General features: G+C 41.7%; 2 protein-coding genes across 10 annotated transcripts in view; one reads left to right on the top strand and one right to left on the bottom strand.

Moving 5' to 3' along the window:
• Window positions 1–10527, bottom strand: part of LOC117043588 (ankyrin repeat domain-containing protein 6-like) — a 64728-nt gene extending 54201 nt beyond the window's left edge. For 3 of the 9 annotated variants that reach the window (XM_033143416.1, XM_033143421.1, XM_033143423.1), the window contains exon 1: window positions 10292–10526. The gene's annotated coding sequence lies outside the window, so the exon portion shown is untranslated. Of the gene's footprint in view, window positions 1–10291 lie in introns of all 9 variants that reach the window. The other 6 variants (XM_033143420.1, XM_033143425.1, XM_033143426.1 and 3 more) reach the window with 4 other exon arrangements.
• A 2072-nt stretch (window positions 10528–12599) lies between these two features.
• On the top strand, window positions 12600–25713 carry LOC117043587 (ras-related GTP-binding protein D). The gene is made up of 7 exons (XM_033143415.1): window positions 12600–12836; window positions 18211–18506; window positions 19540–19739; window positions 21073–21187; window positions 22564–22706; window positions 23738–23886; window positions 24940–25713. The coding sequence occupies exons 1-7, from the start codon at window positions 12635–12637 to the stop codon at window positions 25089–25091; spliced, it is 1257 nt and encodes a 418-aa protein (XP_032999306.1). The 5' UTR covers window positions 12600–12634; the 3' UTR covers window positions 25092–25713.
• The last annotated feature ends 1155 nt before the right edge of the window (window positions 25714–26868 follow it).

Here is a 26868-nt window from a genome sequence, read left to right as displayed (position 1 = left end):
CCTTAATGCATGGTGATCTTGCAATTGCCCTATTCAAGAGTTAGAAATATGGGGTGGAAATTCAACGTACTCTTAAGTGGGGTATGCACGAGTGGAATGAGATCTGCTTGCACAACGGGACTTCCTCCCCAGCCCCTGGGTGGGATTAGAAAGAAATGAAACATCAGGGCAAAGGATCCTACCATCAGCAGGAGCAAATGTAGAGAATTAATGGGCCCAGGACTGAATGTACACTTGCCAATGGTGTCTAAATAACACTTGCATTAGAAGTTTTAGATAACAGCACACAGAGAGCTGGGGAAGCACGTCACAAACATTCCAAAATCCAGTACAGAGATGGATGGGAAATGTGTGGACATACTGGTAAATGGGGGAAAGCCTGCACCACCAATATGCAACAGACCGACCCCCACATTGTGGCAAGCTATTCCGGAGTAGCTGAATAAGGAAGTTACCAGTTCACAACTTTGGTTGCATCATGAGAAGTGTGATTGTAAGGTGGTTGTGCCAACTACTCACTGTATATTGTAGTACGAGCATTTCTATAAATGCTTTTCTTTAAATAAAGCCAATAAAGCATACTCTTAGTTCACATCCACAGAATCCTCTTCTCATGGTTAACCAACTAACTTTCATTTCACTGAAGTTAACAGTGTATCTGAAGAAGTGTGCATGCACACGAAAGCTCATACCAGGAACAAACTCAGTTGGTCTCTAAGGTGCTACTAGAAAGAATTTTCGATTTTGTTTTGAAGTTAACACAGTTGTTTAATCACTTGGGAAGTGATTTGAGTGCTTTAGATTACAAACTACCATATGTTTTGGAAAGTTATTTGTTCGTTACACATTGAGATTTACTGTTACGAAGAACAAACGAGGCTTGTCTTATCAGTGTAATAAGATTGGAATTAGACAAAATGGGGTTTTGGGGTCCCCTCAAATTCTATGGTTTTATAGCCCTAAAATGGGATCTGCAAAAGGGGGGGTTACTAAAACCGTGAGATCAGTTTGTTTGTTTGCTAAGCAGACTTGGCAAGGTCTGCTAAGGATCCTGTTTGTAACATATGCTAGAGTAATGTTCCAGAAATGTTTCCCTCCCCTTTAACTGGCTGGAGGTGATGTAATAAGGTAGGTTTGTGTGGTTTTGTTTAGACAGCCATCTAAAGTGGGGGGGGGGAATCTAGAATTTTGGGCCATATCTCCAAGATACACATTCCATTTTTTCGATAGTGGGGGTTTCAAATAAAACTTGTTTTAAATGTAGATTCTATAGGCGAGTTGGATTTCGTGGAAAAGCTATACAAATGACCAGCGGTATCTGGCAAATCTTAGAAACAAGAGCTATCAGTAATGAATTCAGAATGATTAAAATATACTGTTTGTTATGAGTATATGTTTTCCATGAGATGAAAATAATAAAGGACCCCAAAATGGACAGCAATCTCAATATGTGGCAGTAGAGGATAATATGTCAGCACAAATAGAAAGCAATGGGAAAAGCGCTGAATTGCATCACAAGGTCTGTTTAGCCAGCCAAATTTCAGCACTTTGCAGGCCACTGATTTGAGTGAGAGTTATGAGTGTACTCAAGTCTTTCCCACTGAAACCAATGGAGCCTGCATGACTTTGGCTAGAATGCTCATGCCCTTTGCATGCTGACCTCATTGCAAGATTGCTCTTAACAACTTCATAATTTATTATACTGGTCAACCCATGAGCTGCGTGTCCCTTTAAACTAAAGCAAGGAAATATATTTGCAAGCTTGCTTTATTGACAGGTTAAGGGCTCCCTTCCATACTACTGCAGTCGACAAACAAAACTGCTTCAAAACAAATAAATCACTATGAAGCTTTTGGCATAAATGACTAGCATTTATGGTTATAAACTTTGGTTGCCCTCTGTACTTCCTCTTTCCCTTGCCCAAGTTTTTCTACGTTAACCATGTGCTGTATGCAAAACAGGCTGTAAAGAATATAAACAATAGCTTTGTTGGGGTCATATAATTAAAACTAATAACTTCTATCAATGCTTTTTCGCACCAAAGATCCTTATTTGGGTCATTACTTGAAGCATAATCTGGGCTGAAAGATACAACTCCCTGACTTCAGTCCATGTTGTAAACTTGGGGGATTATTGGGTTGTTCTTGTTTTTATTTTCATTATGTACTTCATGTTTTTATTTTGTGATTTTATGTTGTGAACCACCCTGAAATCTGTGGATATAGGGTGATATACAAATGTAAACAACAACAACAACAAGAACAACAACGGGAGGCCGTAAGTCCACTACAACCAAAAGCCTAAAATGCAGCTGGGCATGCTTTGACTACTCATGCAAAGGGTGATCTGAAAACACACACCCCATGGCCTTATCGCTTATTATACAGTACTTTATTTTATATAGCTGATTTAAAATTTACATTGGACTTTTCAATTATAAGCAAAATTTTCTTAAGTAGCACACAACAAATATTGATAAAACAAAATATATTTTAAATACAAATATCAAATTGAACAGTAACAGAAAATAAAACACCACCACACAGTGACACATTAAACCAGGAAAAAACAAGCTAAGTTTCCCTTATGCAAGTTTTCATTAGATAAAAATCAAGTGACTGTTCAGTAATAATTAGCACCTAAAAGTTCCCAACTGTACACCCTTAACACACAGCAAAGAAGGCACCATGTGGACCTCTTTGGGGGGTGTATTCCCTTTTCCCTGAGTGAATGCCTTCTTCTTCTTCTTTGGCAATCACTCATAGCCAAGTAAGATTGTCTTCCATAAACACGGTTTTAACAATGACTCCTAAGTGACTGTGGAGGCCAATTCTGGATCCACATGTCCTTCCACAGTGGGGGCATTGGTTTCCGGGTGGGAGTTGATCACGGTGTGGATTTGCCAAGCGTGCCTCTTAGCACGCTTCTCTCTTGCGTCCTGAATTGAGTGTCTTCGAAGTCCATGACACCTTTGGTAAAGGCTGCTCTCCAACTGGAGTGCTTGCAGGCCAGTGTTTCCCAGTTGTCAGTGTTTATACTACATGTCATGGTGAGTGGGTTTGAATGTTCCTATGACCCTTGTGAGCAAAGCCGCCAGGAATCTCGTATTCCCAGCAGGGTCACCCAAGGCAGTAAGGTCAAAGGGAAGGAGCTAGAGTCAAGAATGATCCAAGAAGTCCTCAAAGGCAGAACAGGCGGGTGGTAACAAGCGGTATGTTACAACGGCTGTGAAGGCGGATGAAGGCTGCAGCAGATAGGAATCTACCAGTTTGTTGTGACTACTTCATGCCTCAACTCTGATGGTGGTGAAACATTAAGATTGCAATCCTATCCCATTGAACTTGATGGGAATAGCTTCTAAGTAGACATGTACACTTTAAGGCTTACAATTACTCATTGAAAACACATATTCCCCCTTTAAATCTTAATCTCTGACAGAAATTTAGACTCACGTCCACTCAGTCTCATCTTAGCTTCTCATTTTCTCATTCTTATCACCTTCACCCCACCAGTCCTCTCCCCCCCCCCCACTCTTGAAATGTACAGGTACATTGCAAGGTTTTTTTCCAGGGCAGGAACATTTCTTCCTCTTCTGTAAACAACATTGTTTCTTGCATGTTTGAACTGTGCCAACAGTAATCACTAATTCAGCAACATCTTAGTAGCTGTAGCTTTAAACCTCTCCCACTTTGCTTTCCACCAAAAGACAACTAGCGCTTGGGGGCAGATTCCAAGAGGTCATAAAGGGTCACAAGAATACTATTAACATCCACTTACACCCTGTGTCAGAAGAAGGCAGCAAAAGGGCTCAGGAATGAAGATTTAGTATCTCGGTGAAAAGATCTGGTTTTACAAGATCCTTCACAGATAATGTCCTTCATTCCAAGGCACTGTTGGCATTTTGTTCTTTGTTCCTCTGCCTCCCCTCTCTCCATACACACTATTTGTATCAGGCTTCTGGAAGTAGGGTTATTTTTTTGTTTGCAAAAGCCAGAGGAATTATAAACCTGGTCTTACTTTATCACAAATTAAGAATGCTCTTATGTAGAGAGAACCCACAAATCAGAAGAATGGGCACTGGGCACTGCTTTCATTCAAGTTGAGAAAGAATGGCATAAACTTGTAAGGATAAGGTAGGAAAGGGGACACAAAGTTGTAGGGAATATGCAAAACTGGGAACAGACAGGCATTAGGGCACTTGTTTCTGTATCAGTATGAGAAAACCTCAAAATTAGCAAGACAAAAGAGAGGGGAACCTCAGTTTTGAGTCAGCATGCATAGAGTTGGCTTCTGCAACAGGCTTAAATGGTTAACATTTACAAGCAGAAGACAGCAGTATCATGTTCCAATAATACCTGTTTCACTTTCGTTGGAACATTCACAAAATTGTGCTCTACAACTCAAAGTAAGTTTCAGAAGAGGACAGTTGCCAGAAGCAAAGATTTAGAATGTAAAAGCACATTATTTAACATGAAGGAGGAAATATGTTTACTATTTACATGCTGCAAGAGTAGGTCTATTCCTTAATTTAAAATTTCTGTGTCTTTTTGATGGTGAGTAAATTTTACTCTTCTCTTAAAACAAACATGGTTTATTTCCCCAATCCTAGAACTTTTTCATGATCACAATTATTAGAATACTTTCACAGGAAATATTCTGTACACTCAGAAAGGTTAGTTTAAAGAGAGCAGGAGGGAGGTTGTGTAGTTATTTCCGGAAACAGTTCAAACACATGAATGATGATTGGTCTCGCTGACAGAAAAGGTTTTGAATTATGTCCGCTACAAACCCTGTGTAACGCAGCTAACACAGTTAGTTCCTATTGTGCCCTTCAAACAAATTCACTGAAGCTTAACCTGCCTTAACAGTAGTTTCGCTCTGCACATACACTATTCGTCATTCTTAAAAACCTCTAGATGCCAGGTATTAAAGGAAGCCATATACATAAATAATCATGTTGTCGTTACTTATAATGCATTTTTGCCATTGACGATTTTAGCAGAAAGGAAATCAACAAACTAGTTCAAGAGTTCAAGCTTCCCTGTGACGTAACTACCTTGTAATTCAGTCACTAAATGACAACACACAAAACTGTATTCTAGAAAGTTATCAAAGTACAATATAACACACTGAACTGACAGTAACTGCAAATCTATGCTTGTTTTCAGAATCCTCTAATGGAAGCATACCAAAGAAAATATTTGTTCTATAAAGTTTAAAATACAGAAAAAGCACTGCAAACAGTGTTTGAAACTCTAGGTGCATTTTGCGACAGGGAATTTCATAAGAGCAAACAGTTTCTGAACTCTGGGCGCAGTACTGCACCTAAAATTACAGATTAAAACTGCAGAGTGGAAGGAAAGGAGGACCTTTTTCTGCCTCCCCACTTCCAGCTACTCTCTGAAGACTGGAGAAAAGACCCTCTTAAGAATATTAGGGGGGTGGGCACGGGAAGCACTATACAATGTGAAAAGTAAACATAATATTTTAGCTGCAGTTCATTCATTTTCAGCTTTGTATTTGTTATAAAAAGTGTGCCTAGACATTCCGTTGTTGTGCCCATAACCTAGGTTTAAGGTGACAATTTTCTCCTAGCTTTCATAACTCAATTTCTAACACTGACTGTAAAGTGGGGAATAGAACAGTATCAACTCTCTTCACCAGGCCTGTAACACTTTAATACAGTAAAACCTTTGCTTTGTATTTTACATACCTAAGGCAAAACCTAAGGTCAGATGGCATTCTGAGCTTTAATTTTCAGGATTGAGGATCAAGCATCTATATGATATATTTTATTACAGAAAGCATGATAACTCAGGGACAAACAGAATTGAAGAAACAAACACTGGCATTGCTTGTCAATGAGCATTACATTACTACCAACCTACCTACCTACCTACTTCAGAGAATAGCATATTCCTCCCCATACAGTAAATTTAATCCTTGCATGCCCAGTTTATGCAAATAACAATGAAATGTGCAGAAATGTTGAGTGTAGAAATATCTTGCATCCTTCAGTTTATTGCATCTTGTTTTAAAACTAGATCCCTTTACACCACCAGTTGCTTATCATCATCATCAACAACAACACATACAAAGAGTCCCCCCATTTACAACGAAGCAGAATGACAATGTGACAATTTTGAAAGAGAAGAATGCTTTATTTTCAATGCCCTATTCTTAGCACAAATGAAGAAATGGGCAACTGAGTGTGGGATTATATCAACTAAAGGAAGAATAATTAGATTACAGTCTGCTATTTTGAAAAGAAACAAATGCTCAATTTTTAAAGTGATTTTTCACAGGCATTAAAAAACAAAAGTATTGGCCTGAGTCATATCTGAGACAACCAATCACGGAGCCTGTGTGCAGAAGTATGCTTTTGCATATGGATGTCTCTAGGTGCATCAAACTTTCCAATGTGTCTTGCTATTGATGGACTTGGGATAGAAATAACTATGCAGAAACTATAATACAGGTACATGCCAAAAACTCAAGAATTTAATTATGCTTTTCTGCTGTCTGCATGGTACAAATTGGTGTAGGTCTCAACGCAGAGTGAAGGTGGGGGATTTGACACAAATTTGGCACCCCATAGGAACACAACTAGAGATGTATGCAAATCAGCATACAGATGTTTGGTAAAATTCAACTGATTATACATATACACAGAATGGATTAATTCTAAGGTGGCATGATTCCTGTTCTCATCAGGTGCGGGAGGCATGAGAAAGTGAAATTATTAATTATTATGCTGTGCATAATAGCAGTTTGCTACTTCCTTTTGATTGTCACGAATTTTTTTAAAACTAAAAACAATAGATGCATTGAACAGATATTTTGATGGATCATCATTAACTCAAGCATTAAAAGACAGTAAGAAACGTTTTAAAGAATTAAACAGATAAAAACTAAGAAACAGATTCTAGCACCAAGATTTGCATTCCTTTTCAAGTCGTAACTCATCCTAAGTTTAAATTTTGCCTCAAGGGGATGCCAATAATACAAGAGACACAATACTAGTAATCTAATATGGATGTTTTTGGTACAAAAACAGAGGCCTGAAATGTAAGTTAGTGCCACACATTCTTTTCTTTTTTTTTGCAGTCCACCCCTACTATATGTTTCACCGCATATGGAAGTAACTAGAGTGTTCAGTCCCTCCCTAGTACTGAATTATGGCATGACTTCTGTGCACCTAAGTAATAAATCTACAAATGGTATATCTTGTACAAGCATATAATCGCATTAGCTAGGACAGTGTTTTTCAACCTTTTTTGGGCAAAGGCACACTTGTTTCATGAAAAAAATCATGAGGCACACCACCATTAGAAAATGTTAAACAATTTAACTCTGTGCCTATATTGACTATATATAAAGTAATTTTTTAATTTTTCCCACGGCACACCAGGCAACATCTCGCGGCTCACTAGTGTGCTGCGGAACAGTGGTTGAAAAACACTGAGCTAGGACACCGTTTTTCTATCACTCTTTATGTACTGCTTCGAGCTGAGTGCTTCAAGATTATGCTATCGTTTTTTTATAGATTTAGGTGTTCTACATCTACCTGAATATTCATCAAGCTTTGTACTTTGTGTTACTTTAATACAGTACTCAACAAAAAGCTTAAAAGACAGAGGACTAAGCCCAGCCCTGTTCTAAATTGCCTGAAGCAAATTGCAACTCATCTCTTCAATAAGAAGATGACAGGCACTGTTTTGGAATGCATAGATAACTGCATTTTAGAGATATGAGGATCCTGCCCTCTTGACTACATGCTTTAAGGCATGCAGTGGAGAAGATCAGGACTTTTTGAATTTACAGGTAATGGTGACCAACCATACATCAAGTTAAACAAGGAGAAAACTTGCACTGAAAGTTAAGTTGCCTTGCACAAAGAGAGCCACCACTGCCAAAGCAGAGGCTGATTCAACACACGTTTGTGAAAGTTTATGGGAATACGTTTGGTGTGGCTGTAAAAATATTCCGCCAATATTGAATAGGAGGATGTGGGGATGATCCTTAAAACATCTGGTATATGAAATGGATATATGCAGAGCTGTTGTGGCACAGCAGCAAGACAGGGACTGGCCATGCTAACTATTGTGCTTAGTTGTTATTTCCAATTCTCAGAAAGAAAGGAAGCTTTATACAGCTATGGAAACAGATAATATCTGGCTATATTTTAATACACTGTATTTGCAAATGGAATACTGAAATGCACACAAATCAGCATTAGGTATTCAAACAGTAAACTTTCTGCCAAAGCTTCCACTTCCTTATAGGAACTCTCCCACCCAACAATTTTATTTTCTCGTAACTGTCTTCGGCAAACACAGTCAATCACTGAAATTACACAATTACCCAAGTGTGTTATACAAGTATAAAACACCAGAAAATATAGGTAACAGCTTACTATATTTAACAATCACTATAGGTACTGCTCTGGTAGGAAGATAAACCGTGTTTCCGTGCGCTGCTCTGGTTCGCCAGAAGCGGCTTAGTCATGCTGGCCACATGACACAGAAGCTGTCTGCAGTCAAACGCCAGCTCCCTCGGCCTATAAAGCGAGATGAGCGTGCAACCCCAGAGTCGTCTGTGACTGGACCTAATGGTCAGGGGTACCTTTACCTTTACCTTTTTATAGCTTATTTTAAAATAGTTCAATCCCATTTTTCTGCATATGTAAAAGCATAAAAGTAGTGTTTTAATCCAGTGCTTGAAATAATTTTGCAAAATGTGTTGTAAAAGACACAGATTATAATAATAAACAACCCCTTGCTCAATGTTTTTGTTTAACAGATTCTGTCTTCATTCTTTCTTGTCTCTAATGAGAACTGGTTGTGACAAGTTTACCTATAATTGGAATTAATGCAGTTTTTTAAAGTATTTAAAATAAAAGAGGAGACTGTTGGTGAATAGTATATGGTTAATTTCACAATTAAGAAACCTTCATAAACTTCCTAAAATGCAGATTAAAAAGCAGCTTGCCAGTGCATTTATACATGGGGGCAGGAGGGAAACCACATGTGAGGCAGTCAACACCTGACAACTTACATTTGGGATACATATCATACCCTCCACTGATGCACCTATTGTTTAGAGAAAGTATGTAACATGAGATGTATTTTCTTCTTAAAGTAAATCAAGGTGACGGGATTCTGGAAATGAGAGGTGTTGACAGCAGGGCTTACCATGAGGCAAGTCGGGGTAGCAGACTTGGAGTGCCATTAAATAGTGAGAGACAGAGAGATGTGACCATTGCAAGGGCAGAATCCACCAGGAAAATTCCCTTCACAAATCGCAGTGACATGAATGGGAACTGAATATCTTTCACATGCACAGCTCCCATTTATTTCAATGAAGCTTGAAGGAGAATTACTCCTACTGTGGCCCAGTGGACTGTGTGAGTGCCATTTAGATTTTCCACATCAAGTTTCGACCATACTTGGCTGGATAGGACTCTCAACACAGCCTGGAAAGCATGATGTCTAACCTACAAGTCAATGAATGGGAAAGCCGGGTTCAGGAGCCAAGTGCAGCCATCCAGGCCTATCTTCCTGGGCTGTGTCCCCTCAGCCACAACCCTCACTAGCCTTTGCTTTGGGTTCTCAAGTGCTTTTGTCTGGCTAGAATGAGTCCTTGGGCTGTAATTAAATTAATCTTGGTTGGATGGGGGAATGAAGAAGAGAGCAGTAGAACCTGTAACTTTTGCATGTGTTTAACGACAGTGCAAAGGTAAGAAACACATTTATTGACCCACTCACGTTTGCTTCTGCCCCCCCCCTGTAAATTGAGTCTCCCAATCTCAGGTGTGAGCTGGGCCAGCTGTTGCTGCTTCTCTGGTTGATAAGGAGAAGGCGGCGACACTCTGACTCCCGTCTTGCTTTTTTGTTTGTTTTTTTCTCGCCTTCCTACATAAACCAGGGTGTGCACTAGCATATCCAAACTGCCTTATGGTTTAACGCTGGCTCAGATTTGAGCCCTGGAAGGTTCTGAGATTAGGAGGAGGGGCGAGAGAGGAAGAGGCAACATTTGCAGCGGCCAAACAATCACAGAAACCGGAGCTGGGGGTGGGGAGAAATAGAGAGCGAAACAGAGGAGTTCCTTACAGATAGCTCTTGTATTCAGAGATTCCGCCCCCCCCCCACCCTCTTTTGCTTGTTTACAAAATGTAGACACGGTGCAAGAGCCGGAGACTTGGCTGCAGAACCCTCTCTTGCATGTGTTGTATGCAGGGATAACTCTCCCCTCTCAATGCAATGCATATATGTATATTTTCAATGCCTACCTTTTCTCTTCTCTCCCAGGGCGCCCTGCTACGCACATCCCAGCTCGGCGGACGAACAAACCGTGCAAAACGATGGGCTTGTAGGAAGCGGGGAGGAGGGGGAATCTCTGCCGCTCCAGCTGCCCCTCGTAGGAGCTCTAGGCTTGGTCCTCCCTTGCTCCTCCCTCGTTAAAAGGGTTTGCAAAGTTACTACGAAATCCTGCTCCAATTCACGCCGCAGGTAACTTTGCTCTCCGGCGTGGGGCGGGGAAGGCTTCTTCCTTCACCATCCGCTCCGGCATTGCCATCTAGTGGCCGCACCTGGAAACAGCCCAAAGTGAAAAAGATCTGCTGCTCGGAGAGCGGAGTCAAGAGGTCGAGATGGGCATTGGTGAGCGACATCTAGCGGCCACGATCCGGAACAACGATGGTTGGTGGGAAGTCCAGACGAATTCGTCTGACCCTCCTTGACTCGCGTGTCCTAATTTTTTTCGTCACAATATGTATGTCCCACGGAAGACCGTGAGACTTGCTTCTCAGTAAAATAAGAAATAAAAAATCACACTTAGGACCACGCTGTTGACTTTCTGTGTAGGAAAACAGAAGTGGCAAAAGGAGCGGCACAAATTTATGAAGAAGAAATTACTCAGTAACTGCAAAATCAAGAGTGAACTGAATATGCAAAAATGCTTCCACAGGTCAAATACACCACCACTTCTGCTGCCACCGGAACACCCCCCTCACCCCAAAACTGGGTGAGAGTAGAGGCATCCTGCAAGGTGTTGTGGCTTATCTTCTCCACCCCAGGAGGTTTTCCAGTGAGAGAGCGCATTCTGGTGGTGGCAGAAGTGGTGGGGTGGGCAGGGTGCCGCCTCTTGTTCTTCCGCCACCTGAGGCAATTGCTTCACCCCGCTTCATCAGTGGGCCAGCTCTGCACTCTGGTGTAGGTCTGGGTCAAAAAAGCAGGTCTTGCCTATATATATTTTTTCAAGCGCCTGAGCTCTGTAACGGAACATATAAAGCAATATTTTTAAAGTGGTGAACCATCTAGTCATGAGGATAATGGATTTCTCCCATCGCTTACAAATCATGAGTCAACAAGCACGTTCAGAAGCAACCGATTCCTTATTGGCCACAGGATTGTGCAGCCATAACTGTATAATGTAAACCACCAGTCACTCCTAAGCATCTTATCTGACTAAACTTGTCTGCAAATTTTGAAGGGTACACTTTTAATCTTTACTGTCCCTGTCTTGCCCAGCTTATTCAATGCCACTGCTTGAACTTGTGGATTAATACTGAGAAGACAGCACTTTTCAAAAGACACCTTGCGGTGTGGTTCCCTGAAGGTTTCCTCTCAGGTAATCTTGCTGCGTTCTGTGAGTCTTACAGTGCAATCCTCTGTATGTCTACTCAGAAATAAGCCTCACTGAGTTCAATGGGGCTTACTCCCAGGTAGAGGGGTGTGAGTATTCACATGTACAGGGTGAGTCTTTTAAAAGAGGCCCCTGTATAATTGCAGCCTCCCTCCATGGCAAGCATGCTTAGGACTGCAGTTGTATGTTAAAAAGGGGGTTTTGGCTATAAAATCTGACCAGAATACTTCACCCTCAGATGTGCTAGTGAGCTAATGGGGACATAAGTGCTCTGTACATGCTCAGATACCAAATGCAAGAGGAGACAGTGACACCCATACATTTAATAGCTGTTCAGGAAAAAAGGACTTTTGGGAGATCCTGTCATGTCACTGTTACAGAAATAAATAAAAAGGTATACCTGTCAAAATCCCCAACTCTGCACTACTCTCGAGTCTAGTCACCACCGCAGCCTTCCCACTACATACAAAGCGCACAAACACCTAATTTTGGGGCGAGGCGGGACGGTGTGTTTTGAAACATTATTTGAAACCCCGCGGCTTTCCTTTCGCAAATTCGACACTGGCCCCTCCCTCCGTGTGGCATATGAATCCTTAATATATCTATCTATATCTATCTATTTAAAAAGTATGTGTGCGCGCGTGCGCGTATTCATTGGTAGGGCCCCTCCCTCGAGTGGCTCGTTTCTCGTTTCTCGGCGTCTACTATTATGTTACTCCGTGTGTGTGTGTGAGTGTGAGTGTGTCAGGTGACTTGGGTCACGCAGTTTCTCTCCTCTGGGAAGGGACGGCAGGGCCTCGGCTGACTTTCCTTTGACAACTGCGGCGGCGGCGGCGGCGAGGAAGAAATACAAGGAAAGGGAGCAGCTTAGGTCAGAGTCCCAGGCGAGGGGCAGCCTCGAGGGGTGCGGGGGGTCTCGTGGCGGCGGCGGCGGCGGGGCGAGCGTGCAGCTGGGGGCCGGCCGGCCGGGGTCTGCCTTCGGAGCAGGATGAGCCAGGTGCCGGGGAAGCCGAAGGAGCAGGAAGAAGAGGACGAGGGAGAAGAGGAGGAGGAAGAGGAGGAAGATGAAGAGGAGGAGGAGGAAGACGACGACGAAGAAGAAGAAGACGAGATCGTGGGGCTTGCAGATTACGGGGACGGGAGTGGATCGTTTTCGGACGGCGACCCGGAGAACGGCGGGGACGGGGCGTGTAAGTAGCTCGGCGGCGCCGCCGCCCCGAAGGGAAAGGGCGGCCTCGTGACTGCCAGGCCCATTGTTTTGGGGCGGAGTGAGCGGCAGAGAGAGAGAGAGAGAGAGAGAGAGAGAGGGACCCACCGGGCTGCGCGCAGGCGGCATTCAGCGCACCCGGGAGAGCTGGGGAGAGTTGCGGAGCTGGGAGAGGGGAAGGAGGAAACGGGGTTGGGTCACGGGGGTGCCCACTTTGGATAAAACATTGTTGTGGGTGACACAGGTAAGCTCCGCCCCACGTAATCGATCACAAGACGCGGTGCACAGACACACACCCTTTGGATGACAATGCCTATGGACTTTAGGGCACCTCAGCACCTAGGAGTTGGCTCCTATGGGGTGCCAGGGGGGGAGCAACAAACTGCACCCATAATGTTTGCCCTGCATGCCATGGGCATAGCCAAGGAGGGGGGCAGCTGCCCCCCATCAAGTAAAAGAATAGAAATATTTAACTGACCAACCCCCCCCCCAAAGTCCTGCCTCCCCCCACAAAAATATTGGCCATGATGCTACACACACCCCTTCCTCCACCCCTTTATTTCTTTCTGCACGCAGAAGCAGTAGCAGCAACCTGAGTGGCCCAAGGCATTTTGTTATCAGAGGCGATGAAGGCCAAGGTGGTTTCCCAGTTCCGACTGGGCTGGCAAATACACTGAAGGGGACTTGATACACAGAGGCCTTCAGGCGGCTTGATACACAGAGGCCTTCTAGAATTGTAGCGTTGGGCGGGACCACATGGATCATCTAGTCCAACCCCCTGCAATACTGGAATATGTTGCCCAATGTGGGGCTCAACCCCATGACACTGAGACTCGTGCTCTACTGACGGAGCTATTCCAGCTTCCATTACCTTGACCCCTTGACTCATCTTGCTCCCCAGTATCTGTTGCATCACTCTGCCTAATAGTGGGTCCGGCCCACACCTAACCTGTTGAACTGGGTTGGGGTTTTTCCTTTCCTTTGTTTTTTGGCGAGACAGAAGGTCTCAGCCATGCTGCCCAAGTGAATGCTGAGTGATCCTGGATTCTTGCAGATTGCAAAGGGTCTCATACAGCCTACGTCCATACAGCAGAATGGGGGACTTGGTGCAGATGGTGGTAGTGGTTGGAGGACAGCTTTGTGTGCCATGAAGCTTGTATGTTAGCCTGCTGCTCCTGGATGTGGTAGAGGATGGTGTCCCATTACCGGTATTGGAAGTGGAATTCAGTTGCCAAGTCCAGTCAACGTCTGTGCTTGTCCTTTGCCTTGGGTAGCAAAATGTCCTGGACTGGCCCCGCTTTTAGAAGCCTTTCATTCTCTTAGGTGTACAAGTACAACAATTTTCAAGGCACTGGCAACACAGGTGGGAATAAGGTTGTGGGGATGTGGAAGACTTCTGCGATGGGAAAGGCTGTGCTTTGAATTGGGTAGAGTATGGAGTGAGGGCCTTGAAGGGGAGATATTAGAACATGGGGCTACAAGTAAACATAAACAGAGGTACTTGATGTCCCAGGGCTAACATTTGGAATAGGGTAAGAGTTTTGGGGCAGAGGAGGGAATTTGGGGGGTGGTTTCAGGTTTGGAATGTGGGTGGCGCTGTGGTCTAAACCACTGAGCCTTGAGCGTGCCGATGAAAAGGTCGGCGGTTCAAATCCCCGTGATGGGGTGAGCTACCGTTGTTCGGTCCCAGCTCCTGCCAACCTAGCAGTTCAAAAGCACACCAAAAAGTGCAAGTAGTACTGGTATTGCTCCGGTGGGGAGGTAAACGGCGTTTCCGTGCACTGCTCTGGTGTTGGTGTTCCGTTACACCAGAAGCGGCTTAGTCATTCTGGCCACATAACCCGGAAAAACTGTCTGCGGTGCAGACAACGCTGGCTCCCTTGGCCTGTAAAGCGAGATGAGCGCCGCAACCCCAGAGTCGTTCGCGACTGGACTTAATGTCAGGGGTCCCTTTACCTATTATCAGGTTTGGGAGTTGGAGACGTTAGTTTAGGAATGGGGCTAGAATTTGGAGACCGTAAATGGGTGGTGCTAGGAATAAGATGGGTTGGAAGAGAAGCAAGCCTTCCTGGAGTTTGGCTACAGAGATTTGGAACACACCGAAAGAGAGGTGTGATTATGGCATTAGTCACTGGGGTGGGGATGTGCTGGAGCTCACAGTGATTTCAGTGGAGAAATGAAACGGCCAGCCGGAGATGTATTTTATCTTTGGGATGGCACCTGACAATGAGAAATCTGTTGGGAGGATTAGATTTGGGAGGGGATAGATTTCTCGTTATTTTTATAGTTATATTTTTGAATAGCACTTCAAAAAGTTTGGAGTACTTTACATTCATTATCTTGGTAAGCCTTGGGTGAGACTTGCTAATGCCATCTTGTAGTTAAAGAGAGATTTGAGCTGCATACACACTCTAAATTTCATGCATGCAGACACACATGAATCCTGGCAGCTGTAGTTTACCCCCTCACAGAGCTATAGTTCTCAACAACATTAACAAACTAAAATTCCCAGGATTCTTGGGTGTGTGTGGATATGTTTAAATGTATGTTGTGTATGTAGCCCCAAACTAGGAGTCCCCTGGCTTACAGCACAAACACTTAAGACAATAATGGTACTCCAGCTTTATGCATGGTTCATTTTTGCTGCAAAAATATAAAGATACACTGTATTTAATGTGAGCCAGAGTCTAGTTTATGGGGGGGGGTGTTTTTGTTCTTTGTTTTACCATGGTGCAGTTCCCACCCATTAGCATTGAGGGCCTCAAAATATGCAGCTTTTACCTTGCTACTAAATACTCACCTCTAGCTCATGCATACCTGAGATCAGGATGAAAGGGGATTTCGGGTCCAAAGGTACAACCTGAAGCGCAGCATGACACCTAGCATTATTTTTCCGAAGGAAATTGAGCCCTGAAGTATGAGATGTGGTGTAAGGAAGAGGAATAAGTAGCTGATTGGGCTAGAGTCAGATCTAACTTTGTATTTTATTGTTCATCACATCTATAGACTGCCCCGTTTGCCAAGTCCTCTGACAGCTTGAAAAAATCAATCAAATAGAAAAATACGATAGTTTAAATAATGCAATCTAGCATATGTGACGCAGAACCCAGCACCAAGAATACAGAAAAGCAGACCAATATAAAAATGTCATTACTGTAAAACTTTCTATGTAGAGAGTTTTGTGGATCTAGGCTTTGTGTCCAGATAATAAGTGAGCATTTGGGGAGAGGAACAAGTAGGCATTTAATACTATCTGTTGTGGCTGTCTTATTGTGGGGAAGAACAGGAAAAGAAGAACAGGGAGAAAACAGAGGGGGAAGGGGAGGAGGTGTCCAGGCATGTGACAGACAGTGGAATACGGTAGGTACAAGAGAGCATGGAAATAAAAACACAAGTGGCTGTGCAGCTGATTGTATGGATTGCTTCAGAAGTGAATTGTAGATGGCATAAAGTTGGGAGGAAACTTATGTAGATGAGCAGTGGGATGAAACGTTAATGAGAAACTAAAGGAAAGAAAAACTTAAGTTTGTTCATTGAGTTGGGGGAGAGGAAATAGGCTGGAGACAGGAGGTTGGGTTCAGCCTGTGTTTTAAGAGCAGAGGGAGAAAACTATCCTAATAAATGCGTCAAACTCTTGAAATGGTATCTGGAGGAAAAAAACCTTTAATAAAGTACTTCCTATTGGTATTCGTGGTACAGATATCCAGTGTCTGTTACAAATTGCACGTGTTTTACTGATGCGAACTTGGGAGATCTAAGGAAATAAGGAAGGCCGACTTCAGGCCCATAAAAGGCAACAGCTGTAGAGGGCTCAGTGTTTAGAGCTCCTTTGCAGCTGTGAATGTCAGTTCCCATATTACCAGGCTCTGCTCCAGGGTCTGCCTGCATATTTTTGATGACATTGTGTGCACTGGTGTGATGGTACAGAAAGGGTATTTTTATAGGCATGTTTAAAAGGAAAAACCCTTTTTTCTGATAATGGATTAACCGTGGTTACCTATATTTTTGTGTTAAAAAGAACAGGCTGTTCTGCCACCTGTTGCTTTGTGCATAACACAAACTGTTTTCCTTTTTGGCTGCATTCTCTTCTGTTTTACAGAGCTGGGAAAAGATAGAAAATTGCTTCAGACGTTAGGATTTCTTGAGGGAAGTGTTAGATTTCTGTTTCAAAGTGTCCTTTTGACATTAATCCATAGAAAGCATTGTTGGTATTTTGTGCAAAGGAGTTTATACTTCTGTAGAGTCTGTATAGTTCTCTCTCTCTCGCTCTCTCTCTCTCTCACACACACACACTTGACATTCTGTGGATTTGTAAGCAAAAGAGCTTTTCCAGTGACACTACTTTAAGGAGCACTTATTCTAATAAGAGTGCTCTTCTTTTCCTTCAAAGAAAAGGGAATGTGACAAATATTACTTGCAGTGTAGCGGCCTCTGAAATAGGTGCTCTTATCCAAAACGAATATTCTTCTCCATCAAATGTCTTCTCCCATGATTCAGTGAGCATATGTGCCATCTCATGTTTCACAGCTCCCTTTCAGAACTGATCTGAATGTACAGAAATAGCACATGGTACTGTTCTTTCTGGGTTATACTCCTACAGACTGCAGGTGGTAGGAAGGATTGAATATTTGAATGCTGCACCATATAAAGCAGGGAAGCTGTGGTCAGGGCTGGCCCAGGACATTTTAGCACCTAAAATGAACCACAAAATTGTGCCCCTCCCCACCAGGGAAGAAGTGGGGAGTGAAGACCTACATCAGGAACAAGGCAGGGAATTAAGATCTACATCCTCCTGATGTTGAATTCCAATGCCAACATCTTAAACAAAAGATTACATTTACTGGAAGGCCATGATAACATTTTGTTTTGACTATGGCAGACCAACACGGCTACCTACCTGAGACCAGAATGAAAATAGTCAAAAACTAAAAGTCTCATTGCTTTCACATTTTCCCTCACCAGTCAATCAACTAAAGCTTTAATGGATTGATTGATTGATGATTATTAAAACTAGCAACCCTGTGATTGTAACAGCTTACAATATGCAATAGTAATTCTGAGGGTCTTCTGCATTTTTCACCATCAGTAGCTTATTCTTTGAGGGAGGTGAGTTGTCTTTTGAACCAGCAGGTGGTGCTGGCAAAATATCTGGTGGGTGGAGTGAAGGGGAAATGCAGAGATTAATTAGTCATTAGATCAATCAACTAAAGCTTGATCTCTTTGGCATTGGAAAGGAAGGAATCCTATAATGGTAGGATTGGGGAGTAAAATCAATTGAAATTGTGTTAGAATTTGCATACAAATAAAAACCTTTTTATTGTTGTTATTTTTGCAAATAATGTTTTCTTTTTATTCAGTTCTAGATTTCAACGAGCCCTTTAGTACTGAAGTCAAACCAAGAATTCTGCTAATGGGACTGAGAAGAAGTGGAAAGTCTTCGATTCAGAAAGTTGTGTTTCATAAGATGTCACCAAATGAAACCCTTTTCTTGGAGAGCACTAATAAGATTTGCAGGGAGGATGTTTCCAACAGCTCCTTCGTTAACTTTCAGATATGGGACTTTCCTGGGCAAATTGACTTTTTTGACCCTACCTTTGACTATGAGATGATTTTCCGAGGCACCGGAGCACTGATATTTGTTATTGATTCTCAGGTAAGGAAAGGATTTGGGTTATGATCATAGCTTAGACCAAATACCCTAAATTTGCACACACAAACATCACCCAACAGTAGAATGGATGATAAAAAGTAGAGATGTCAAGAGCCATAAAAATACCTGTCTCACACACCCCAGTCCCAATTTTTCTGATATTTCTCTCTGGGCCTTCACATCTCCAATAAGAATAGCAACACACAATGTGATTGACTCTCTTGTTAGTACAGGTAAGATCCAGGGAATGACAAGCAGGATTTCCCTTCTGAGGCAGAGTTTTCCTCTGTCCTCCTTCACACTATAGCTCCTTGCTTACACACCTCAAAAGCTGATTCTGAGGGACCCTGTGGAGTAGTGTTATATGTATTACAGGGGCCTACATCCAAGTGATTTGGCAAAAACCAGATCTCCCTCGCCCACACAAGCATGAGTGGAACAGCAGCTCTAGGGTTCCTGCCCTGAGTTCTCATTGTTCCAGTGTAAATATTGTTATTTTAGCTTTCCTTGTTATGTACATGTAGACTGCATCATGACATTAGACCTGGTAGGCTTTTTGCACCTATGTGTATTATCTGAAACACTAATAGTAGAATTAAATTTTTATAAGAGTTAAATGTTACTAAAACAATGTTTTATGAATGAAACATTCGAAACTAACACAGAATGGAAATGGGACGATCTGTCTATCCCTCATGCCTAGTTAAAACTACCATCACAAAAGTATCCTATTTCTTAGTGAACACTACACAGAAGGGACTAGTAAGCAAGTGACCTGTACTTGTTAAAATAGCTGCTTTAAAATAAGGGAAGGTGAAAGAGACAGGCAGGAAAAAACAAGATTCAAAATATAGGAGTGTTGGAAAGATTTAGTGCTTGATAACTTGCTGAAGTGCTTTCACATTGTGATTTTTGTTTATGAAGATGTAAAAAAAAAAGCACCCTTTGCTAACTTGAGAAGTAAAGATTAAACACTTTAATTCCTAATTGGATTTACAAAAGCAAAGCATTTATCCAGTTTATTTCTGGTTTGTAGGATGACTATATGGAAGCTTTGGCAAGATTGCATCTCACTGTGACAAGAGCATATAAAGTGAATCCAGACATAAACTTTGAAATATTTATCCACAAAGTAGATGGTTTGTCTGATGATCACAAGATTGAAACACAGAGAGACATTCATCAGAGGGCAAATGATGATCTTGCAGATGCTGGGCTGGAAAAAATCCACTTGAGGTGAGGAGAGCAAAGCATTTGATAAAGCCTGCTTTGGGGACAGGGGAGAATGAAAAAAAGCAGTATGCCTCACATATTGAACAAGCAGATGTGCCAACTTTTTGTAAAATCTGAGGGGGAAAGGGGTGACACAGCAGTGGTATGGCTGAGAGATGCAGTGGTTAGATAATTAGAAATCACAAGCTTTTCAGGCTGGAGTTCAGCATTATGCCCAAAATTGACTAATGCTCAGCTTTAAAATGAATACACAATAGTTGACTTGGGGAAATAATATATTTGGTTGTATGTACTACCTGAATCCTGGAAGCTGTTAACAACATAGTCAAACTATATCCCTTGATGCTTAGGGCCCAAAAATGCAGCCCTCCAGAATTCCCTGTCTGGCCCTAGAGACTCTTCCCTAGGCCATACCCCACAATGACCCTGCTCTGCATTTCTGGCTACAGTGTGCTTCTTCCTTGCCTGGATGGAAGGCAGAGTGGGGTGTATAGAAACCAGCCTATGGCGGAAATGTAATGCTTACAGCCATTGATCTTCCCACGCTTGCCTCAGTTTCCTCCCGCCATTGGCATGTGGCCCCTGACAGGTTTCCAAAAAGAGAACTCGGCCCTCATGCTGAATAAGATTCTCCACCCTGGCTTAAGAGATAAACTCGTTGAGGATATAATTTACCGTTTACTCAAGTAATACACAAGATGGCATAGTTGTTAAACAGTAGGCAGATGGCACTTTAACCCTATTACTTGTAAGAGCATCCCTTCAGAAGATTCCACAAACAGGGAGGAATGAGAGTCCTGTTATGGCTAACCTCACAAGGATACCAGCTTTAGTTATCATGTTTTACAATTGGCCAAGTGGAGGCCTGTGCTTTCACCAGGGTTGGCGGAGGGGTGGGGTGTGCAATTTTAACATGACTTCAGCATGTAGCAAATGGTAAAAATGGGCACACTCATCAGAACTGCTAGATTATGCTTGGGCGAAGAGCAAATAGAAATACAGGTGTGGTGATAAGAGACTGTTCACTGAAACATCATGCGTCAGATCACCCATCAAAAAAAGTTTCCTTATGAGTTTTTACACCAGGAGTGCGTACAGATGTATAATGGATTATTTTTACTTGCTGAATTTTCCACAGTAAGGGGAAATCCCAATTAAATAAAGTCTGAACTGGCATTTTGATGATGGCGGGGGTGGGGAGGGGAACTTGCATGCACGGGCAGCCCTAATTCCACAAACTCCTGTCTGGAAGCACTATAACGCCTCATTTGTTTCTGCAAACTTTCCAGGGCTACTCATTTCAGAGAGATACACTGATGTCTATTTCCTTTTCCAGCTTTTATTTAACAAGCATATACGACCATTCAATATTTGAAGCGTTTAGCAAAGTCGTACAGAAATTGATACCCCAGCTCCCAACACTGGAGAACTTGCTTAACATCTTTATCTCGGTAAATAGTTGGGTTTTTTTTGCATATGTATTTCCTGAGCCTTTGTATATTTTCTTGCAAAACACTTTTTGTTTGTTTTTAATTTCATTTTTATGTTCTGTTTTTGTTGTAGATACTTGGTATACGAAAATAAATGCCAATAAAAACTGTTCAGTCACCTGGAATTACTTTGCAAACATTAACTTGTTTGTAAACAATTCATTTCAAACTTTTGCTAGAATGTAACTTAGGTCTCTATGATTCTTGTTACAACCTCATATACCATATTTTTCGCTCCATAAGACGTACTTTTTTCCTCCTAAAATGTAAGGAGAAATATCTGTGCGTCTTACGGAGCTAATGGAGGTCCCTGGAGCCAAATTGCCCAGGGGCCAAAAGAGGATTGTGCTTTTTATTTTACAAAGAGAAAAGGGGGTGTTGAAAGGACCCCGCTCAGCAGCTGATCAGCAAGAGATCGGGAGAGAGATAAAATTACCCGGCTCCCTTTCAGCACGGCCCCCTTGCCCAGGCCTCTATTGTTGAATGTGCTGCAGAAGGAGGTTGTTTGTTTCCCCAGCGACATGTGACTGGCTGATTAGATTATCTGTCTGGAAACTGTAGAAACGGCTCCCTTTCCTTAAGAAGCTGTAGAAATGTGAGTTGAACCCCATAAAAACAGGGCTTTTCCTCTTTGCTTTTTCCCCTTTGCAAAAAAGCTGCACAAATCTGAGCTGATCCTCAAAAAACAGGGCTTTTCCCTTTGCAAAAAAGCTGCAAAACTTTGAGCTGATCCTCAAAAAAACAGGACTTTTCCCTTTGCAAAAAAGCTGCACAAATTTGAGCAGCTGAAAAAAACAGGGCTTTTAGAGGAGAAAAACCAGATTTTTTTTTCTTGTTTCCTCCTCTAAAAACGAGGTGTGCCCTATGGTCCAGTGCGCCCTATGGAAAGGAAAAATACGGTATTTATCAGAACTGTATCCACTGTTCTCATGCACTGTTCTGCATAGCTTGGTGTTAGGATTGCAGCTCAGTCACTCAGGCTGATTCATAGGATGTACCTGGCTCCAGTACACTTTGTATTAATTGTATTAATTCACTGTTATCATTTTGGGATTTTAAGAAATACTAAATTTAAAATGAAATGTTAGAAGTTAGTCGCAAGTAAATCTCGTTGAAAGTGGGATTGTTGTTAGTCATGATGAAAACTCATTCCATTACTGTCAGTGGGGCACAGCAATGCTGTGAGTTCTGTTGGTCTGTGCCCAAGAATTACACTAAGACTATTTTTATAATATCATATTTCACCAGCTTTTCTAACGCACAATGCGAGCATCATCTTTATTGTCTAAAGACTTGGTTCCTTCAATGAAATCTATATTCTCCCTGTTTCCTTGTAGAATTCTGGAATTGAGAAAGCCTTTCTGTTTGATGTAGTCAGTAAAATTTATATTGCAACAGACAGTACCCCAGTGGACATGCAAACCTATGAGCTCAGCTGTGATATGATAGATGTTGTCATTGACATCTCCTGCATTTATGGGTGAGTAAAGTACTCTTATGCCATCCTTTGTGCTTGTCTGTCTTGGGCAACCTATAAGGCTTAAGGTCACATAACAATTAAAATGCAAATGGAGTAATAATAAGATTAGAAGGTTTTCCTTTCATATGCAGTAATGATCTTCTAGCTTGCTTTTACTATTTCAGGATAGAAAAAAACCTTTAATTGCAAAAGTACACTCTCTCTGTGTGTGTGAAAGGTCACCAGAGTTACCGGTATGTGTATGTAGATAAAAGTGATTTTGGAACTCTAAAGCTTTTACAACTGATAGAGCAGAATAGGCTGGGGTGTAGAAAAGATTAAGTGAATTCGCCTTAGTCTTGTTTAATCTACAGCACTTTTTATATATACATGGCAGGACTTTTTTTTAACTGCAAATTTTTAAACAGTCTAGGATTGAAAATAGAGCTGGAATAAGATATTTATACACTAAAGGTAAAGGCACCCCTGACGGTTGGGTCCAGTCGCGGACGACTCTGGGGTTGCGGCACTCACCTCGCTCTATAGGCCGAGGGAGCCGGCGTTTGTCCGCAGACAGCTTCCGGGTCATGTGGCCAGCATGACTAAGCCGCTTCTGGTGAACCAGAGCAGCGCACGGAAACGCCGTTTACGTTCCAGCCAGATCGATACCTATTTATCTACTTGCACTTGATGTGCTTAACTGCTAGGTGGGCAGAAGCTGGGACTGAACAACAGGAGCTCACGGGGGATCTCAACATAGCACCCAAAGGTGCATGTCAACCCAAAGGGTCTTCTTCCTCTACTGAATTAAGACTTGAAAGAAGCATTTGATGGAATGGTTTGTGGTGTGCACTTGATTAGGGGAGAGGGTCTGCCCACAACAGTTTTTCCAGCTTGTAAATGTTACCACAGGCCTAAAAAGGTTGGCAATATCTGCTTCAAACATATTTTGCTTTAAATAGTCTTGAAAGCAGCAATAAAAACATTCATTCAAGCAGATAAAATCATAGCATTTATCTTCTCCCCAACATCACCTTTGTCTTGCTGTTCAGGCTCAAAGCAGATGGAGCAGGAACTCCTTACGACAAAGAATCAACAGCAATAATAAAACTGAACAACACAACAGTCCTTTATTTAAAGGAAGTGACAAAGTTCCTGGCACTAGTTTGCTTTGTCAGAGAAGAAAGCTTTGAGAGAAAAGGTATTGAACTTCATTTTGAAAGTTTAAAAATTCTTCAGAATCTTGTTCCCAATTAATAATTAAATATTTGTCTTTGTGATGTACAAGCTGTGACAAAACTAATAGTAAAGAATGCAGAGAGTGTGGAGGTATTACAGCTGATCATTCATTGCGCTTGCTACAGCCTCTGTTACAAGTTGCTGGAGTCATGTATTCATGTTGTTACATTATATATCTGGTCATTTCAGTTCAGAGTGGCATGATGTTCTTCATCCCTCATGATTATTACATACCGGTATCTTTGAGAGAGGTTAAGAGTTGAGACTGCAACTAGGCTAAAGTCACAAAGTGAGCTTTCAACCTGTGTATCCTAGTCCCAACACTAGAGGGTTTCCGGAACTGGAACTTTTCTCCTCCCTAACACTTGATCAGGAGTGACGCTTTCTCATTATATTCACCTCTCATTCTACTCCCATATTTTCCTACCATCCTCTAAATACACAAGTACACACAAGAGTTTCCACTTAAGCAGCAGTAACTTCCTAGCCTTTTGTTTTTGAAAACTTACTACATCATATTTACTCTCCAAATGCTGTGGGGAATGTATGCATAGAATAACTCAGTCTTCATGACTTCAGCCTCCCTAGAGAGGTATTTCAACTTAAAATATATTTCATAAAACTTGGTTGGTCTTCATTATTTTGTGGCTTCAGTATCACATGACTTCTGAATCCCTGGAAAAACAAAGGGCTAACGCAGCAGATTTAAACCACTTAAAATATGTACCCTCTTCACTTAGGGAAGTGAGAGAGCTTTATAGCATTAACTTGTGATGTTACTGGCTTAGTGCTTAAATCCAAACATTGCAATGGTGCATTTTAAAATAATGTGTCGTTTTTGGTAAATTGTACATAAATTTCTGTTGTCGTTTACAGCTTTTCTTACATTGTTGCGTTTAAGAGAGAAATCTGATTTTAGCCCTTTATTTTTAGTACACACCACAGAAAAGAGTTTACTTAATTGTGTTGTTGCCATGGCAGTTTGAGTATGGAACATTTCTGTTCTTTTCTTTAGGACTAATAGACTACAACTTCCACTGTTTCCGTAAGGCCATACATGAAGTATTTGAAGTGAGAATGAAAGCAGTGAAAGCTCGGAAGAATCAAAACCAAATTCAGAAGACCAAGAGGGCCACTCCTAATGGCACCCCTAGAATGCCAGCGTAGCTGAACTGCGTGTACCACTGTTAATTTGTAAAAATTATTTCTTGTAATGGTTTCATCAGGTTCTGTAGCTGGAAGATGAAAGGGACTGCTGTACTGGTGGCATGGATTTTACCACACTAGCCTCCCGCCAAAACACTGTTTATCTTATCCAGTTGTTCATATTAAGAAGTATCTGTAACAGAACTTTTCTGCACTTTTGTCATGTTTCTTGATGGAAATGAACTTTTGATAAACCCATTTGTGTTTTATTTAAAATGACACTTTTTACGTGTGAACTTGGGTAGGATATGTACCATTAGTTTCTCTATATGCTGCAAACAAATGAGTAAAACAATCAAGGAAAAATGGTGATACCTTTTTACAAATTTGTGGGAGTTTAATATTCATGCCATATATATATATATATTCCAACTTGTAAATTGAAGTTTTATTTTGAAATACAATAGCAATAAAAATATTTCCTGGGAGTCCTTTATTGGTACATGAAAAGTTTTGTAAAAATACTGTAGGCTTTGAGCTAAATATCTCCCAAATGTCTCCATAATCCCAGCAAACCCATTTTGTTCTTATAATGATGATTACCTCTACAACTTTCTATAAAGAGACCTATTTTGTAACAGTTGCATGTTGTGTTTTGGGTTTGTTTTTTTAAATACACTTGCAGCAACAGAAGAAATTCTATGCAGTTATGGTGGAAACAAGCAGGGACCAGCAGGATAGAAGTATAATCAGTTGTACCAAAGGGTTTCTATCTGTGGGCTGTTAGGCTGCTGAATGGAAAATAATATAGTGCAACTGACTTTCGGGGTTGGTATATTGTGCGACAAGCACACAGAGTGCAATGAGATTGAGTGTTTGGGGGGGGGGGAAGCTCGGTTAATTTCATTGTACACAGGTTGTACATTGACAATAAAGGTATTATTATTATTATTCACGGTGCAGAAGAGGAAGGAAACTGTTCATCTTCTAACTACCCCCATTACCGGGAGAGGAATCCCCAATCAGTGAAAGGACTGTATTTGCTGCTGTCATTCCTTAAGACTATTTGGGTCCAGGATATTAGGGGTGGGACATAGTGGTTTGATTTGGCAACAGGGCTGTCTGCTAGCTCCACAGAGCTATCTACCGTATTCTAGTGGAAGGACCCAGTTGCTGAGAGAGAACATTGGGGAGGAAGGGGTGCATGTTGGAAGTGATCCACATAGTTCTCAAGTAATGGAAATATAGCATATGGTTTCTCAAAACATTCATGCAAATCTTTTGACTAGAAAGTACCGGGTATATGTTGGTAACAGGAACAATGTATGAGGGGTGGAGGTGTCCACATATTTCTGCTTCTATAAGATGCCAATTCCAAGAGATCACTAAAGTGGCTCACATTTGAATGAATACAATTTTCAAAAAGCTTCTAAAGCTATATTTACATTTCTAAAGAAGATGGTACATGAGGCAGTATAGTCACTCCCTCTTTCTACCTCTACCCAAAATACAATTATTTGGGTTTAATAAAACTTACCCTGCCCAAGTTACTGTATGGAAGGCATTACATAAAACACTACTGTTCCCTCTCGCCTGTCCCCACAATGGGCATTTAATTTGATATTGCTTAAGCACAGCTTGTTGCCTCTTTAGGCAGAAATGCCAACTAATTTTTTTGCCATCTGTTCTTAGGAAGCTCAAGATTAAGCTTAATGGAAACCACACAATTCCTCCTTTTGGAGTGAAGGTTCTGTACATCTGAAAGAGTGCTTTTTGAGCATGAATGCCACTATGTTTT

Source organism: Lacerta agilis, chromosome 3, assembly GCF_009819535.1.
Source record: "Lacerta agilis isolate rLacAgi1 chromosome 3, rLacAgi1.pri, whole genome shotgun sequence".
NCBI lineage: Eukaryota > Metazoa > Chordata > Lepidosauria > Squamata > Lacertidae > Lacerta > Lacerta agilis.
This window is presented reverse-complemented; position numbering and strand designations above follow the sequence as displayed.

Coding starts and splice junctions, on each gene's coding strand:
- LOC117043587 (XM_033143415.1), top strand. CDS start 12,635: ATGAGCCAGGTGCCGGGGAAGCCGAAGGAGCAGGAAGAAGAGGACGAG. Junction 19,740..21,072: donor CTGGAAAAAATCCACTTGAG/GTGAGGAGAGCA, acceptor TTCCTTTTCCAG/CTTTTATTTAACAAGCATAT. Junction 21,188..22,563: donor TGCTTAACATCTTTATCTCG/GTAAATAGTTGG, acceptor GTTTCCTTGTAG/AATTCTGGAATTGAGAAAGC.